Source organism: Alosa sapidissima, chromosome 8 (assembly GCF_018492685.1).
Source record: "Alosa sapidissima isolate fAloSap1 chromosome 8, fAloSap1.pri, whole genome shotgun sequence".
Lineage (NCBI taxonomy): Eukaryota > Metazoa > Chordata > Actinopteri > Clupeiformes > Clupeidae > Alosa > Alosa sapidissima.
Window position 1 is genome coordinate 16,871,868 of NC_055964.1, and position 18,771 is coordinate 16,890,638.

Consider the following 18,771-nt stretch of genomic DNA (forward strand, 5'->3'; position numbering starts at 1 on the left):
TCAGACCTTTTGAACTAACAGTGTCTCAATAACTTTTGAGACTCTAATTGTAAGCTGTAACTGAGCTCTAGTATTATACAGCTCTTAAAGTTGAAGCTGGGGTTATGCTAATAATTCCATAATACCCCTGGTAACAAGGAACATTATTTTCCATGACACTGAGATTGGAATTATTTCTGTGATAATATGTGATATGATATAAAGTGAGATATGAACAAAATTAGAGGATGTACCATCCTCTACCTCTACGTGACTTTATGTGCCCTGGTGGTTAACTTGATGCACAAGAACTTCCTTGGGACAGATTAATTAAGCTATTCTATGTCAATGGAGAGTTCTAATATTCTATGTCTGAACAATGGGAGGAATGCATATTAGAGGACTATTTATCACACTTAATTTTGAGAACTTGGCAGGGAAGACAACACTACCCATATTAAATGTAATACAAACACGTCGTGCATTTTTGCTCTTTGCCGTTTTTAAGGCATTAAAAATGAACATCCTAAATAATCTAAAGTAATATGTAATTTAATTCCCTTGCACATCTTGGCTTTCACCACTGAATGACACCCCACCCCGGAACGTATTAGCTGTGACCATGTTTCTCTTCGGAATGAGGCACACATGGAATCTAAACAGCCACGTAGAACCAAGAAGGAGAACGTATCCTAAGGTTGGTATTTTAATTTTACGGTTACCCAGGCATGAAAGTGTTTGGAAATTGGGTGACTGGAGTCATGGTTTGGGCGCTATTTGATGCATATGTGCTGCCATAATATTTTAACAGCGTGTTTGTATTTTGTTGTTAGATAGTAAGTATGCTAAGCTAGTTAGCTATAGCTAGAGTTAGCTTCTCATGGACCCAACATCTTTCTGGTCCAGCAGAGGCTAGTTCTACGCGTTGAAAGGCAATCTCATGTTTGTGATTTGGATTGTTGACTGATCATAACGCACTGTCTTTAAAAACTGACATTATAAAGATTGATATTCATACAGTTTCTATTAATCACTGAGCGTAATTGGAAATGTAGAAGATATTTAAGGTAGCTGCATGTAGTCTCTGTGTGTAGGTAAGTTGACGGTAGGTTGCTAGCGGTGGCTAAACATCCCAGATTGTTAATTGATTCCGTGGTTTCACGATCAAGTGGTTAAGTCAAGATCTTCACCAATTAAGGAAACTTTGAGGTATCGTTTTTTTCAACGCTTAATCGACAGCTCTGTACAACCAGAGGATTGTAGCGGTAATGATAGTAATCGGAGGGCTAACAAAACACAGACAGGTCTCTCCCGAAATTAGCTTATTTAGCCTTGAGCTAAAGTGCACAAATTGTGGTCAGCGTTCTATGTAATTTACCTCATAACGTGTACCGAAATTGTCATCTAGTTTGCAAGCTAAATGTGCACTAGGATCTGAAGATTTTTGAAGAGAATGGAGTTAACGTTAACTTGGTGTAGACGTCTAAGACTAACGTTGGCTAATCTCAATCCACTTAACTGTTCTTAATGAAATGTTTATTTCTGTTGCTGAGCCTCCATTTTTAAATTACTGACTGTTATAAATATGAAATTTCATACAAACTAAGTAGCTCCAGAACACACAGCACACTAAAATAAAGATTTGCGTCTTGTCATGCGTTGAGTGCCATGAACCATGAGCTGTCATCAGTGACACGTGACTCGCTGTGCTGTCAAACCAGTTTGCCTTTATCGCCCACACGATTAATGTAACAAGAATTATAGATTAAACATAGATTAAAATATACAGATCATGAATTTCAGTGTCTTCATGTCTTTACAATGCCGATATATGTCATGGTATGGGAATCTTAAAATGTCTTCATTTCATTTCTTTAGATAACTGATTAATTCTTGCCAATATTCCATTTTCATCAGGACTTTCTGCCACCAAAGCTTTTCTGAAAGGATGTTTGTGAAGAAGTGAATACCTTTACAAGCCCCATTTCTCTTCCATGGGCGCTACTGTGGCGTCACCTCACCCCAAAAAATGGAAAACGGCAAAGCAGAAATCTCCACCATGGAAAGCAGTCCCCACCACCTGAGTTCCCTGGAACAATCCAAAGATAGTAGTTCTGATCCTGTTGGAAGTGTCACTGAATCAAATTCAAAAGCAGTGGAGGACACATCTAATGGTAAGTCTTTCTAGAGCAGAACTGCTGTAAAAATGGGGTCTGTCAAGCTAGGCCATTAAAGTCTATTGCCTATTGTCTTCAATGACCTCAGATGGCCTTGTCCATTATATCAGTAACTTTCTGCTGCATTTCAGATACAGATGTGTGTAGACTCTTTTAGTATTTCTGTAGTTGCAGGTCTAACAATTATTTCTTGCACTTTGGAGCTTTGACAATTAAATCATTACCATAAATTTAACATCTTCAGGCATAATGTAGTTTCTGCTTAATATTATGCTGGCGTTTCCCGTCACTTGTTAGGGCAGTTCTACTTATTCCCCAAGAAACAAAATGATTGTGTTCCAGTTGAGCACCTGGCTTCGCACATGCTTGCAGCCTATTGTGTCACAGCTTTGATGTAGGAGACGGTTGTCCTCACAGATCCACCCATCCCTGTCTCCCTGCAGGTCCTGTGAAGGCAGACAAGGTGCCAAATGGAGAAGGACTGGTGGAGGGCCCGGGAGCTGGAGGGGACCGGCAGCCAAACGGCCCCCTGCTTCCACCACCCCCTCCCCAGACCAAAGAGCAGTCTCCAGGTGTGCCTGCTTTCCCTGACAGCCTAGAGAAGTCTGAGGGAGCTATTGCTGAGGGCTCTGTTCACAAGGGTGACGCATTGCAGTCGCTCAGACTAAGTATACCTATGCAGGAGACGGAATTGTGTAAGCATACGGTGACATCCACTGAGTCCCCACCCACCCATGTGCTACCCCCTTCTCCCCAGCCTGCGTTTGATTATTAATCCCCATAATAATAACGACAACAGTAATATCCTTTTGCCTATTTTAACCCTGGTTTGGCTCGGATTTATGCTTCTGAGGCTGATATAACCCACCCCTTGATTTTTGGTGCCCCTGCCTGTGTGCTGTTTCACCCCTTGGAGATTAATTGGGAACCTGCTGTAGTTTGTGACCTTTCTCTGTTGTGCTTCCTACCTCGTTGTTGGCCTTAGTTGGTTGTGGGTGCTTGTGTGGTTGGTTGTTTGACAAGTTGTTTGTGTTGTTGTTGTTTGTGTTTTGGGAAAATGGGGATTTAAGTTGGTAGGGTTTGGAGCATTTTTGGTACAAGGCTACCGTTTGATTTCATTGTTTCATGGATAAGTAAGAGAGAGATTCAAAGTGTAAATTGAACATATGTAATATGATAGCTTCGCTGCCGTGTGCTATATGTATTTTGGAATATTCAATCCTGTATCCAAGATGTGATGTTTGTCACTGAAGTGGATGCTCCATGGGGAACAACTGTTTGACCCCTCTGGACTTTGTAATCTGTAGCTAGTTTCCTCATAGTCCAGCTGTAACAAAATGAAGGAACTTCCAAAGAGTTGGCCATCCCTATCTGCCTGCAGAACCTTTAGTAAGTTGGTCAAATGCCAACAAATCTGGCCCAACCAAATGGTGTTTATGACAAATGTGCAGTGACCAGACTGTTAGTGATGTAATTTCCACAGGCCTGTTGAAGCTTAGAATAGCTAGCTATCCTGATTTAATATTAAAGGACAATGTTGTTTTATACCTTCTTGCCTTTTATCTTGTGACACGAGATAAAAGTGTGTGCCCAAACGTACAGGCTGTGGGGCAGTATTTGTAACTAACCTTAAGCTAAAATAAGTTTATTGGTTTGTGTTTCCACCATAATTTGGCACTTGACTAACGGGACTGAGAGAATGGCTGTAACATGATTATGACTCATCTTTGGCAGCAGGGTTTGACTGCATGTGGGCATAATTGCCAATAGAAAAAATCACCACCTCATACAAGCACAGATTTTTGTGGCTGCAGCAACATCTATGTGTTTGAACAAAGCCACCAAACCACCAAAAAAAACGTGTCAACGTGAAAAAGCACACAAGTGCTGCTTGTATGACCGTGGCGTGAAGCCATAATGAAGCATTTTCTGTCCTCTCTTGGGCAATCCACAGTATTGTATGTTTTAAGGCTCTCAGAAGATGACGCATACCTAAAAGCTAATCATAGCTTTCTAGAGGATAAACATAGCCACTTCAGTAAAGTACAGAGGCCTGAAACATGCCATGCTTGGATCCTAGTACTGGAAAATGCATTTGCGATCGAGTTGATTCTGAGCTGTAGGTGCGACCCTTTTGTGTTCAAACCGTTTTCCCTTCTATAGCTTCCCTAGAGCCATCCCTTCAGATGGAGAACGAGGAGAAGATCAGACGAGAGGCTCGGCGGCGTCTGGAGGAACAGCTGAAGCAGTACCGGGTACAGAGGCAGAAGGAGAGGGTGAGTTTACCATGGAAGAGTAGTAATCCACTCAATTGATTTGTTAGTTCTCAGTCCAAAGTCTTTGGCCATGTTTTTTTAATGTATTCAAACACATAGTCTTACTGAGTCCTAGTATTGATGGCCAGAGGAGTCATTTAGATAAAGTAAAATCATTTAGGTGTTTAGGTGTAAGTGGGACTAACCTATTGCAGGGTTTTAATGTGTGATGGGGTTTCTTTAATTTCCCAGTCACATCGCTCTACTCCAAGAAGTCGCCCGATGAGCACTCTTGACCCTGAGCTGATGCTTCACCCTGAGGGTCTACCAAGGGCTAGTACGGTCTCCATGACAAAGGAGTACTCCTTCCTGAGGACGAGCGTCCCCCGGGGGCCCAAAGTTGGCAGCCTGGGCTACCCGCCGGCCAAGGAGCGCAAGTCCAAGTCGTCCCGCACCAAGATCCACTCCCTGGCCGACTACAAGACCCCTGAGGCGGCAGAAGGCGGAGGTGGCAGCGGTGTGGAGGTGACCTCCGGTGGCGGTGGCGGTGGCGGCGTCGACTCCTCCTTCAGCTCGGCGCACTCCGTCACCTCCGTCTCCACGCTTTCGGAGGTCAGCATCTCCCCGGAGGCGGCGGAGAGGCGTCTGGAGTCGCCTACGGTGGCCATCCGCGACAACGCGTCGGAGGCGGACGGGAGCGAGTCGGGCACGAGGCACGACGGCAACGACAGCGACAGCTCGTCCTACAGCAGCGTGTCCACCACGGGGACCTTCGCCACGCTGGCGGCGGCGGTGGGGCGCCAGAGGGCGCCGTACACAGTGGAGGGCCGCGAGATCGCCGCGGAGGCCGTGGGGCAGTTCCCCTCCTTGCACGACGTGCTGCAAGCAGCCACCGAGGAGCAGCGGCTGGGCGAGTTGGAGCAGGAGCAGGATGGCAGCATCGAGCCCCGCAGCAGAAGGGACAGCTTCTCCAGCAGGTACGTGGGCCCCATAACAAAAGCTTCTGCAGATGAGACTGATGCTATCAGGCACTCGGTGATAAAAATGGAACGAACAGGCTGCTTTTGTTATGTCTAGACATATAAAACTACAAGACTCTTACTGTCTGATAACCAATTGAATGTAAATACATGAGATTCTGATGTTCTTATCAAGTAAGTTTGAGGTTATGTGAGGTCATTGTGATTGTAAAGGATTATGCTCAAGAATTCTGTTCTGGTGAAATATGTCTGGGCTTTGGTATGTGTGTGTGTGAGTGTGTGAACTGTTTCACATTTAAACCGACTGTGAATGCTAAGACCCCTGTGTTTATGTAGTGTGTCCTTAGGTAGCTCAGTGATGGGAACACACGATGAAGTGCTCCAAGTCCTGAAAGAAAAAATGCGACTAGAAGGGCAACTCGAGTCACTGTCATCCGAGGCCAATCAGGTACATTTATGGTGTGGAATCTAAACTCAGAACAGTGACTACTAATGGCTTACCACTGAGCTTGTCTCATTGTTGTGGGTATTACAGTCCGTTCATATGTCAGTCCTTTCCCATGTTCTGTTGTGTGTATCTTTTGAAAAAAACAGATTTTAATTGTTTCACCACTTCTAATCAGTAGTCTGGAGATGTCTGCATTCATTTCCAAAACTCTGATGTGTCCTGCCACACAGCATGTTATAAAGGTGTTACATTTAAATTAAAACACCCAATCCCGTTCAGGTTCAAAAGTGTGAAGTCATAGCCTTATTAAAATGAAGGGGCCTGCTAAATAAAGGCACATGTTCCTGTGGGGTTTCAGACCTCACGGAGGATTATAATGCAGCTTAAGCAGCTTGTGAAAGTAAACTTGGTAGAGAACCATCCCAGAGAGCCCTCCAGGTTGTGGCATTAAACCATTTATGGGCTTGCAAACATTTAGCAGCTAAAGCATGTGGTGCCCCCAAACATCACACCCTTGGTCTAAGGCAGGGGTGGGCAAACTTTTTGGCTCAAGGGCCACATTGGGTTTTGAAAATTGGCCGGCGGGCCGCACAAACGCCCCCCCACCCCCACCACGACACACGCATAAAAAAAATAACATTTTTTATAGCCTATAATTTAGTATGAAAAGTATTTGTTTTAAAATACTGCTAATTTGTTTTAAAAATACTGATAATTTTATGCTGTTTAACAAATGTATAAATTGTGCACTGTCGCTTTAAGACAGTCGCTTTAATTCACGTTTATTTCTCAATGATCTTCTGCCTGCTCCGCTATGGCTAGTGCTGTACCTACGGCTGGGCCCTCTCACAGTTTTTAAATGGTCAGTAGTGGGAACTACTGTTGCCTTCATGATTTTCCTTTTAAAACTTTCTTATAAGAAGGAGATACCAATTATCAACAATCACAAGCCAGCTGGAACCTGCGGCTCTCTCTCCCTCTCGTGAGTGCAGACGCGTTCCCAATTAAATGGATTGCATAATGTTCACGTTAGATCTGCTGCAAAGGAGATAACTAAGAGTTAACTTAGAGATAACATAATGTTAAACTATTTAACATGATGTTTTTTTATCATTGACATTGTAAACGTTATCTAAGGAGAGTGAAAAGCAGTTTGCAGTAAAGCTAACCAACGTCGTCTCTCGCAGGAAAAAAATAGCGAGCAGCCTGATAACTAAATGAAATGCTCGGCGGGCCGGATCCGGCCCGCGGGTGCAGTTTGCCCACCCCTGGTCTAAGGCCTGTGCTCCCTCTACCAGGAATATCGATCACTCACTACATTAACTTTTTTCTAGTCATCTTAGCCTTTTTATGAAGGTTACTTTCTCAGTTACTGCAAATACAAAGTGCTTTTGGTCTATGTACTTGAGAGCTTAAAACAGAAACCGGAAAAATGTGTAAGCCTTATCTCATCTGTTAGTTTAATTGTGCTTTTCCACTTTGGCTACAAATACTCCAACCACACCTCCGATGCCCTGACAATCGGTGAAATTTCCTCTCCAGGCGCTGAAAGAAAAGACTGAGCTCCAGGCCCAGTTAGCCACGGTCAACGCGCGGCTGCAGGCCCAGGTGGAGCAGACCCAGGCCAGCCAGGAGAAGCAGCGCTCCCTGTCCACAGAGGTGACCTCGCTCCGTCAGAACAGCGCCCAGCTGGAGCGCGCCATGGTGGAGCTACAGGGCAACCTGGAGAGCAAGAACGCCAGCCTGGCGTCACTGGGCACCGACCTACAGGTGGCCGAGGAGCAGTACCAGAGGCTCATGGGTAAAGTGGAGGAGATGCAGCAGGCACTACTTACGAAGGACAACACTGGTGAGTGCATTGCTGAATTCATGCATGAAATGTACAGTAGGGAGTAGAATGCACAGGCATAGGAAGTGTGGCTGTACCGAGAGCATTTTGGAATGAGAGAAGCTGTCAACATGAACACCAGCAAAGTGAACTGTGAATCTGTGAACGCTAAAGAACTGGTCATGTACGCTCTATGGATGCCCTGTGTGTGTGTGTGTGCGTGTGTGTGCTGAGCCAGTGCAGCTTGATGTGTTTTTGCAGTGCTCTCAACCCTAACCCCCTCGGTGCTCTGCTCGTAGTTGAGGACCTGCGCCAGCAGATGGGGGGTCTCCAGAACCAGCTCCAGCAGGTCCAGCTGGAGCGCAGCGCACTGCAGAGCAAGCTCAAGACCTCGCAGGCCGAGATCGACTCCCTGCAGCAGCTCCGCCAGTGGTACCACCAGCAGCTGGCCATAGCCCAGGAGGCCCGGGTCCGCCTGCAGGGCGAGATGGCCAACATGCAGGTCAGCATTTACGGGGAGATCTGCAAGGCAGTGTCAAAAAACCTCCATGACGAGATGACCATCCAATCGGACTATCCAGTGACTATGACCATGACCATTTAACTAATAATGAATCTGTTCTTTGTTTGTAGGCTGGACAAATGACCCAGATTGGCGTGCTGGAAAACCTAAAGATAGAGAATGTGACTCTTTCTCACGAGCTTCAGGAGACCAAGCACCGCTCTATCAAGGAGAAGGAGCGCATTGCTGTCCAGCTTCAAAGCATTGAGGTCTAATCATCATGTCATTATCTCTCTTTGGAATGAAAAGCTCTTTGGAAGCTCTAGAAGCATTTATAAACATTAAATCCCCACCCATAAGGAAGGCAGAATCTTGCTTAACAGGTCTGATCATCACGGAGAAAGTTGAGTGATATTGATCATGTTTGATCTGGTTTCTTCTCGACCCCAGGTGGACATGATGTCTCAAGAGGCTGCCATTCAGCAGATTCAGGATGCCAAGAGCATGGTGGAGGAGGATCTCCAGCACAAGCTGGATGAGTTTGAAGCAGAGCGTGACCATCTGCTCAAATTAGCGAACACTGCGACTGCTCTAGAAAGGGAACTAGAACAGGTAAACATTCCTACGAATCTCTATAATCACTTGCTTCTGATGTTCTTTTTTGTAGCAGGCAGCAGTTATGGGCGATAGATGCTTTTCATCTCAAGGGGTGCGTATTTTGCCGACAGTGCACTTTTTGGCCAGAGCGAAGTCAGATGCATAAAGTGGGCTTAGTCAGGCTGAAGTTAATTTATAAATGATCGATAGATTGATCAGAATGTAACACTGGTTGCATGTGATAGGTGAAGTGAAATTGAATAAACCAAAGAGGTCTCGCCCATTTCAGAGTCCCTGTCTTGACGTAGCTTCCCCCTACCTATATCGCCGCCAAACTCGGGGCCCATAGTAGCATGTCATTGAGGTTTATTTTGGTCCGCAGGTGAGACTGACCTTGACCCAGAAGGACGCACAGCTGGAAACCCTTCAGCAGGAGCATCTGGAGCTGATGAGGCAGCTGACCGACACCCAGGAGAGCCTCCACACCAAAGAGCAGTCCCTCAACCAGCTGGAGGCCCGTTACCTGGAGCTGGAGGCCCAGCTGGCCGAGCTGCAGACGGACAGCACTGCCAAGGAGGACACCATCCAGTTCCTACAGAATGAGAAGATAGTGCTGGAGGTGGCTCTCCAGGCCGCGCGGGCGGACAAGAGCCAGATCGATGAGGGGGCCGAGAAGCTCGGGGAGGACGTGCTGGTGGCGGCCGACATGTTGGACCAGCTTAAGCAGGAGGTCCAGGTGAAAGCCTCACAGGTGAGACAATCCAGGATTGGTGGGGTGCCTATATACTGCATAATTGTCTTGGTATGTGACTGAAGATTAATAAGAACTTCTATTCTGTCATCTGCTTCTTCAAGATCGAGACATTACAACAGGAAAACAGCACCTTAAAGAAACATGCCCAGAAACTCAAAGAACAGTTTTCACAACAAAAGGTCTGCTTGCTTCCCCACATCTTAATCCTTTTTTCTGATGCCTCTCAAAATGACTCCCTTAACTCGTCACTCACTCACCCTGGTCACTCCTTAAACCCTGCAGGTAATGGTCGAGGCCTACCGCCGAGACGCCAGCTCCAAAGAGCAGCTGATCAGCGAGCTGAAGACTACGAAGAAGCGCCTCGCTGCCGAGGTGAAGGACCTCAAGCAGGAGCTGCTGCAGGCCCAGGGGGAGAAGCAGAGTGCCGAGCAGGAGCAAGCTCGGCTGCAGACGGAGATGGAGCGCGTGCAGAAGCAGATGACCAGCCTGGAAGCCCATCTCCAGTCTGTCCAGGCTGAAAGAAACCAGCTTGACTCGCAGCTACAGGTGCACTGATACAAGCTCTCTCTATCTCTCTCTCTCTCTCTCTCTCTCTCTCTCTCTCTCTCTCTCTCTCTCTCTCTCTCTCTCTCTCTCTCTCTCTTCCTCTTCTTTGTCCCAAAACTGTTTTGTTGTTGGCTTTATTTGCTGCTGTGAAATGATCTCTTCATTTCAGAAGGCTCTTAACATGTTTTAACGTGTGTGTGGCTCTTCATTTTTCTCCAGAATCTGCAGTTTGATCAGAGTCAGTTAGCTGCTGTGACGGAGGAGAGGGAGGAGCTAAGGAAGCGGGTGGAGCACATGGAGGAAGAAGCCAAAAAGTGAGTCATGGCACGAAATTCGAGAGTCTCTATAGTAGCAGTCCAAAATGTTGCATAATACTTAAGTTTCCAACTTTTTGCACTGTTATTGACAGCAAATGTCTGACATGGACAGTAGCATGAGTATGTTTTACGTAATGGTTCCTGTCACCGTTTTCAGGGCCATCTCGGAGCAAAAAGTAAAAATGAAGCGGCTGGGGACTGATTTGACCAGCGCGCAGAAGGAAATGAAGGCCAAGCACAAGGCCTACGAGAACGCCGTGGGCATCCTCAGCCGCAGACTCCAGGAGGCCCTGGGAGACAAGGAGACTGCCGAGGCTGAGGTGGTCAAACTCAAAGCTCAGCTCACAGAAGGAGGCAACAACCAGGCGCTGCAGGTACAGTCTGCAGTTTGACATTATTTTTCAAAAAAATTGATTTTTTTAGAATTGCTACATGATTCCACACAGACAGTTATGACCGAAGTGTACAAGGAAAGACGTGTGAATAACGCATGCGTGAAATTATGTTGTCCACTCTTTCAGGACAAGGTGGAGAGATTAAAAGCCGAGCTGAAGGCAATCGCTCACAGCAAAGCCATGCTGGAGAAGGAGCTGCAGGAGGTCATCTCTCTCACCAGCACGGAATTGGAGGAATACCAGGAGAAGGTTATGGAGTTGGAGGATGAGGTGGGAAGGGTGATGTTGCTAGTGTCACATTTTTCTTTAACTTGTGTAGGTTACCTGAGAAGTTAAATGTTTGGAAATATGTCTTTTCAGCTTCAGGAAGCGCGATGCTTCAAGAAGCGAATCCGGCGTCTGGAGGACGCCAACAAGAAGCTGGCTCTCGAGATGGAGCATGAAAAAGGGAAGTTGGCAGGACTGGGAAAGTCCCATAATGCTTTGAAGGAGCACGCCAACATCTTGGAGACGGCGCTGGCCAAGCGGGAAGCAGACCTGGTCCAGCTCAATCTTCAGGTGTGTGTGTGTGTGTGTGTGTTATAACATTTATATAAAGATTGTTTGATCCAATCTTGTGTCAAACCTTTCTTTAACACATCCATTTCACCTCTATCAACTGGTAAATAGAAGTAAATGCATCAGTGTGGTTGAACTTGCTTTCAGGTCCAAGCTGTCCTCAAGCGGAAAGAGGAGGAGGACGAGCAGATGCGGCAGCTGGTCCAAACTCTACAGACGGCGCTCGAGAAGGAGAAGATCAAAGTGAAAACTTTAACAGAGCAGGTGAGCAACTGCTACTGGTTGGGCCACTCACTGAGACTCATTGACCCTCACTTGACCCGTGCTGTGCGTTATCTCTTGTGTCTTACTTCGGCACCACATTAGCAGGTCACAGCATTCATGTAGCCTATTTCTTCACAGTAAGCGCTTTCAGATATAACCTCCGGAGTATATGCGGAGGTTTGTCAAACGGAGGTCCTACCCTTCGGATGATTCAGATATGATGCTAACCTGCGGACCTTATACTGACCTTATACGGATGTATGTGTGAACGACATACACGCACATTACAGAATCTCCGTGTGGTTGTCGAGGGAGGAGTGGGGGCTTGTAGAGTTCACAAAATGCGAGATATGATGCAGAATATATACGGCCGCTGCCTGTCACAGCTGCTTTTTGTTTACAAAGTGTAGCCTATGCATTATGTAGGCTAAAGAAGAGAAATATATTGTACATAGGCTAATACTTGAAGTAGGCTAGTCACGTAAGTGCGCACTTGAAATTGACCTACAGTATTTGTATGTGTTCTTCGAATAAACACATTTATCTGTTTTCAAAGTTATGTACCAGAATTACTTATAGAACCCCAAATCTGGTTTGCGTTGGAGAGAGAGCATGCACAAACTTTATGGTAGGCTACCAGCCAATTCAGTAGGCAAATTCAAGACTTCAAGGCCATCATACGTTTTTAAGCAACAAACAAAATACTAACATAACAGTGAAGTTGATGGTTTATTTTTTCCAAAAGCATCCTCTCCCCATGTGTCTATTGCATTTACGTAAGGAGCTTGGAACAAAGTTGCGTTTTCTTCGTTTTCATTTTCTCTAGCCATATTTATGCTCAACAAATATCAGCGAGCTCAGCTCTGAGGTCATGAGAAGGCTATCAATGAACAGAAGTGTTGGCTAACAATTTATTAAATACTCCTGTTATTGTCGTCAACGACGTCGCTGTAGGCTACTGCCTTTTCAGCGCCTTCTGCTTATGATTCAGTCTTTTGAATTCGTTTGGCCTTGCCATGCAGTTGTAGGCTACAACATGCCGTTCCCTTCATGTGTTCTATCAAAATGTTGTATGCCCTCATGGACAGTAGCTCTGTGGTGTCTGCATCTTTCCACGTCGGAGATTTTCTGGACAGCACTATGCCACTCCATCATAACACTGGCATTTAAGTCAGATCTAACCACATGGATGCACGAAAGAAATATTACCAACACGCCCTCTCACTAGGTGTGAATTTTAACCGCATGTTCTACGCCTCGTTCACACACAGCACATTTACATAATGTCCGGAGGAAATACTAGGGGGGGGGGGGGGGGGGGAGTAGTAGAACAACCAGCTAAATTCGGACTTCCATATGACCGGTTATGTCATTCAGATATACTGCCCCACCGTTTAACATCGGCAGAACCTCCGGTTTTACACATATGTCTGAAAGCGCTTATTATTTTGCATTCTGCTGCTTTTTACAGGGTCTTCCGTTTTTTTATTGTTTTGTTTGTTTGTATTATTACAACTTTTCCTCTCTCTATTATTGTGTTAAATGCTCCAAATGTAAAGCACTTTGAGCTGCATTCTGTGTATGAAAGGTGCAATAGAAATAAATTATTATTATGTATAATTAGCCAAACCCAGGTGTGCTGCTAAAAACATTCAGACATGAGTCTGCTTTGTCTGTTTGCCACACAGCAAACATTTTACTCTGATCGGATGTTATATTTTTTCCTTAATTATTTAGCTAACTAACTGGTTTTTGTGACGCTTCTCTGAGAAATAATAAAGTCTGAAGGATTTTTGAAGTTTAGGCTAGCATCAGATTAAAATGCATCCACCAAAGACATAATTTAACCTCATTTATCTGAAATCATGCTACCATTTTCTGTGTGTTATTTCACCAGATAAAAATCAGTAAAAATGGAGTGTTAATGTTTTTGATTATTGACATGCTGTCTTAATGAGTGGATAACGAATGCAAGCAAGTATATGAATAGTTCTGCTTGTTTCACAGGTGGCTGAGGCCAAGATGGAGGCTGCCCACAACCGAAGGCACTACAGGGCTGCCATGCTGGAGCTTGCCGAGATCAAAAAGGACCTGCAGGCCAAAGAAGAGCTGATCAAAGCCTTACAGACAGAGGCCCATAAGCTCAGGTCAGTCGGGATCCATATCTGTCAGTGCAAAAGCAGCTGATCAAGACTTCCACTTGAACTTCCTGAGGCAGAGAGACTCTTTTATGGAACCCCTCCAGTGTGATTTCCCCCATTTGAAATTGAGTTTTGCTGAAATGCCTTCATGAAGACTGACTGTTACACTGACATCAGTATTCATCCACTCATTCCTCCCTTTGTCCTCCCCTCCCTCCCTCTCTTTGCTGCCTGGTGCAGGACTCACGATGAGAAACACGGTCAGGAGGTGTCCCGCTTCCAGGAGGAGCTGGCCGAGGCCAACACCCAGCTCCAGATCCTGCAGCAGCAGCTGGACGAGCAGCTCAGCAAACAGCCCCTCACCAACCAGGAGGTGCGGTCGCCTGGCCATCAGCCCTGTGCTGTTTGCTCATGGATGTGTTTGAGCCTCATTTATATACCCTGCCAGATGCTCAGTCTAATGTGACTGCTAGTCATGTGGCTTTGAGGGGATATGCTGTTTTGTCTATATTTACGCTGCTTAGTTACCAAACAAGGGCCTACAAAGTGTCCAAAATCAGGCACCAAAAACAACCAGTACAGTACTCACTCTTCGCTCCATCATTCTTAATTTGAATTATGCATTTGCTTGTATGACTTAATTGCCCTGGGAAGTCTCTTAATTGCATTGTACCAGCTATTCCTCCAAGGTGCATGAAACTCTGTTATGAAAGATGACCTCATTAGAGTGTGTGTGTGTGTGTGCTGTTCTCAGGTGGAGGATCTGAAGTGGGAGGTTGAGCAGAGACAGCGAGAGATCGAGACCCAGAAGCAGCAGGTAGAGATGTCGGAGCAGTGCAACCAAAGGGAGATGGACGGCCTCCAGGACACGCTGCAGGTAGGGCTGCTGCCCAGGAGCACGCTGAAAACACTGGCCCAGGAGTCTGAGCCCCTTATGGAATGGGCTACATGATTTATATGAATGCAAAAACTGGCCTTTCCTTATAACGTTTTAAAATCTTACTAGTCTCAATGGTCATTGTTTTGAATGTACATATTATATTACATTTACATATGTGTATGTACATGTACATGTATATTACATTTAGACCTTCCCTTTAATGTTTTAAAATCTTGCTTGTCTCAATTTTAATCGTTTTGAACTTACTATATAGTTGTGTGTGTGTGTGTATATATGTATGTATATATATATATATATATATATATATATATAAATATTTTACATCTGGAAAACATTTTGTAGAATGAAGATGTAACATTATGCTGTGCCATCATTGCTTGGTGTGTGTGTGTGCAGAGGATTAAGGTGGAGCTGGAGATGGTGCAAGAGGAGCTGACTAGCACCCGGAAGGACAAGTTCATGCTGCAGGCCAAAGTGGCCGAGCTGCGGAACAGCATGAAGACGGTTCTGCAGCAGAACCAGCAGCTCAAGCAGGACCTCAAGCAGACGCGCATGAGAAAGGTCAGCCAGCACTCATGTGTCAGCGGCCGTGAATAAAGCGGTTTTAAAGTAAAAAAGAAAAACCCCAAATACTGGCATTGTGTGCGAGCGCAGTGGACTCATGCCTGTGTTCTCTCATTATCTCATGTGAAAGTCATTCAGAGGAGGCATTGATGTTTGACGAGCGTGAATAAGCAAGTGAATGTTTAAGCAAAAAGTCATGCCGCATTGAGTTGCTTGTTATCGCTGCTCTTGAGTCAAGTCTAGTCGAGCACTGACCCTGGTTGTGAAATGACGTTGCAGCAGCGGATGGAGCTGAAGGCGGACTCCAACCCCGTGACCCCTGTGAAGATCCCCGACTGCCCTGTGCCGGCCTCGCTGCTGGACGAGCTGCTGAAACCCTCGACCTCCATCAGCAGGGAGCCCCTCAATAACCTGCACAACTGCTTGCGCCAGCTCAAGTGAGTGTAACAGACACACGCTGTGCAGGAGTGAGGTTCATGCACGGCGCTGCTCGCATTAGAGACTGGACTAATGGTCAGAGTGGCTCAGCTTTCCAGTCTGGTTGGCTTCCTCTCAGAGGGTTGCCTTTTGTGCGGAAATAAAATGCCTCCAGGTTGAACATTTAGTGAACCTTACAGAGAAGCAGAGCTGTGGTAAGGCTATGAGTCTGCGTTAATATTTGTAAAATAATATGCCATTAATCAGCATAGTATATTTTAAAATGAGACTACCTTTTGTGTTATTAGTTTCACACGACGCTGTCATTCACCCAGCTATTTAAAATAGCTATTATGTAATGATATGTAAGGGATTACTGCCACTGAAGTGTCCCGATATACGGAATTAACCCTTAAAGGTGTAGGTTTTTGAACATTCTAAGTTCCGCAACAATTGAAGGTTCTAAAATTCTATGTTGAATTCAATGAACCCAGATATTCTTTAGAATGTTAATTTCCCAACATTCCCGTCACACCGGTGTGACGGTACTCCTTTAAGGCTTAATGGACAAGGCGGAGGCAAAGAACATTTTCTCTGCCAAGTCATTACATTACATTACATTACATTACATTACATTTGGCTGACGCTTTTTAACCAAAGCGACTGTGTATGATTATGTACACAGTATGATTACATAATCATGTAATTATGTAGAGTATGATTCTGGTCATCATGATGAAAGATTTGAGGGGGGGGGGGGATACATGCAGGAGTTTGATGGTGTTATTAACTGATGCTGTGGGCCCCGGGCCCTGCGGCGGATGAACTGTTCTTCCATTCCTCTGTGCCTTCATATGAGCATTCATATAAGTCCATTAATTCCGTATATGAGGACACCTCAAAGGATACAGCTTATCCCACGGTTACCACTCATGTGTAAAGGCAATAGTCATGCATTTATAGCACACAAAGGACGCATGCGGTTCAGTTTAAAAAGAAGCCGACTTCAAGTTCAAAGTTCAGTTTGTTTCACTACTGACTATGATAACATGGGGAGCTTGTTTACAGCCTGCTTCCATGTTCAACCGTTGTTTACTATGGTTGTTATAGTTACCGTTCAAAAGAGCATTCATATGGTACAATGATTCGGTATCCTGATGTAAGGAATTAATAGCCACCCTACCAGCCAATTAGAAAAGAGTATTTCTTGTCTCCGGGGGATAACTAGCATTGTGACACTACTGAGCTAATCTTGTTCCATAGGAGTGGTGTGTCAATGTGTTGGTAATGATGATGCGTCCTCTTCATAGGGAAGAGATGGACAGCCTTCAGAAGCAGATGGAGGAGCACACGGTCACTGTACACGAGTCCATGACGTCGTTGGCAAACACCGAAGAGGAGCTCTCAAGATTGGGTGTCTATGACAACGGACCCGTCATTGAGGAGGAGGAGGAGGGGGATGGCGACACAGAGCAGAAGGCCTCACTATCGTAATATGCAAGAGATCTGCAAAAGACACTGTGCGAAAACTTTCGGTTTTATCTACTTAGGCACTTTTTAAAAGCGGGAAAAAAAATCCCCCCCTCCCCAATGTTTGTTTTGTATTTTAATTTCCTGTCAACTGCCAACATTTGGCAGTGTCCCATCATTACTGACAGTTCTTGGGTTAAATCCCATTTTTATACCCCAGCTTTACTGTGTCAGGAAATCTGTCTGATTGGTATCTTTTTTTGTCATTATTTATTTATGATTTTTCAAAACATTATCAGATTATATTAAGTGAGCAGAGTATGTATGTATTCTGAAATGTGTCTATAGCATATTAGTTATTTAAATTACTTTTTGTTTGGTCAGAGTATGATTCTGGTCATCATGATGAAAGATTTGAGGGGGGGGGGGGGATACATGCAGGAGTTTGATGGTGTTATTAACTGATGCTGTGGGCCCCGGGCCCTGCGGCGGATGAACTGTTCTTCCATTCCTCTGTGCCTGTGAATGAGCATGCCCACTCATTCCGTTTCCTGCTCAGCCGAAATCCGTGTGCCTGGCGGTCTTCGACTGCACTGGTCACAGCCTCTGCCATAACTAAATCTTTTGTGCTACAGTTTGTGCAGATTCACTTTTTTTGGTCATAGCTCTGAACCTTCCTGTTTGTTTGTTTGTTTAAAGGTCAACAGGGTGCAGCTCTTTGACCACTTACACTAGTAAACAGTTTAATATCACACTCTCAAAAGAATCACACTGTTTTGGATGCTCAAGTGTGTAAAGGTGTATTGTTTGGCTTAGACTGTAATGGGGGGAAATGTTTTCAAAGCTGTTAAGAACGTTCCTGTTTAAATGAATATAATTAATGTTTCTATTGAAAGTGTTTAAGAGTGTTTTGGGAGATGTATTATATGATTATGTTAAATGACTGCTGTCAGGATCTAATCAAATGGACTTGGGTGTAAAAATATGAGACATTTACTGATGTTGCACAATTAGAAAACAAGCTTAACTGACTTTCAGGGAGAGAAAGTTATAATATATGTTATGCTTAACGTTACTACTTATTTCTGAGTGATTTTTACTCAGATATATATATTTTTTGTTCTTAGTCTATTGTTACCATGGTTATATTTAAGAACGTTTTTTTTTTTTTTCACATGTTAGCGTTGTTAGGCTGATTGGTTAAAATTACTGTTATCAGCTTTATTGGAAGCATTTTCATTTATCAGGCAATTACAGGCACCTTTTCATATCTGCTGTTTGCAACATCCAAAAGTTATTTACCTGTGAGATTAAATGTAATTTGAATGTCCAGTTGGCATCAAATTTACAGTCCTAACATGTCCTAACATCATATGTATCTGTATTTTAAACTCTTGCATAATATTAAGATGCAAGAATCTGGGGATTGTAATCCTAAGTAATTAGAATGCTTTCCAAAATATAATTATGGTGCAACACATAAAACAAAGGGAATAATGCACATCACATGTAATTAAGCAGGGGGGAGTTGATTCACTTGGCAGTGATTTCTTTTAAAACTTTAAAGAGCTTCTTTGTACAAAAGAAATGTTTGTGTCCCAATTCTGCAAAAATACATTTCTATGAGTAAAGACTGGGAAAACTATGTTTTGGTTCAATTCTGACTGATCTAGGCAAC

General features: G+C 44.5%; 1 protein-coding gene across 4 annotated transcripts; it reads left to right on the plus strand.

The window, feature by feature from the left end:
• The first annotated feature begins 570 nt into the window (after positions 1 to 570).
• On the plus strand, positions 571 to 18,738 carry golga3 (golgin A3). Of its 4 annotated transcripts, none has more exons than XM_042101181.1 (24): positions 571 to 676; positions 1,897 to 2,153; positions 2,600 to 2,851; positions 4,320 to 4,432; positions 4,664 to 5,388; positions 5,728 to 5,839; positions 7,382 to 7,688; positions 7,967 to 8,169; positions 8,301 to 8,438; positions 8,620 to 8,781; positions 9,149 to 9,517; positions 9,622 to 9,699; positions 9,803 to 10,066; positions 10,286 to 10,380; positions 10,541 to 10,757; positions 10,905 to 11,048; positions 11,139 to 11,336; positions 11,484 to 11,600; positions 13,608 to 13,747; positions 13,982 to 14,114; positions 14,496 to 14,618; positions 15,039 to 15,203; positions 15,486 to 15,643; positions 16,934 to 18,738. In XM_042101181.1, the coding sequence occupies exons 2-24, from the start codon at positions 2,009 to 2,011 to the stop codon at positions 17,115 to 17,117; spliced, it is 4,542 nt and encodes a 1,513-aa protein (XP_041957115.1). In that variant the 5' UTR covers positions 571 to 676; positions 1,897 to 2,008; the 3' UTR covers positions 17,118 to 18,738. The 4 variants fall into 4 exon arrangements, with proteins under 4 accessions (XP_041957115.1, XP_041957114.1, XP_041957116.1 ...); XM_042101180.1 differs by having other exon boundaries at positions 596 to 676; positions 1,858 to 2,153; XM_042101182.1 differs by having other exon boundaries at positions 596 to 676; positions 1,858 to 2,153; positions 15,489 to 15,643.
• The last annotated feature ends 33 nt before the right edge of the window (positions 18,739 to 18,771 follow it).

Excerpts from the sequence above, each read along its gene's own strand:
- golga3 (XM_042101181.1), top strand. The coding sequence starts at position 2,009 with ATGGAAAACGGCAAAGCAGAAATCTCCACCATGGAAAGCAGTCCCCAC. Across the intron at positions 14,115-14,495 it reads AGCCCCTCACCAACCAGGAG|GTGGAGGATCTGAAGTGGGA; the intron begins GTGCGGTCGCCT and ends TGCTGTTCTCAG. Across the intron at positions 15,204-15,485 it reads AGCAGACGCGCATGAGAAAG|CAGCGGATGGAGCTGAAGGC; the intron begins GTCAGCCAGCAC and ends ATGACGTTGCAG.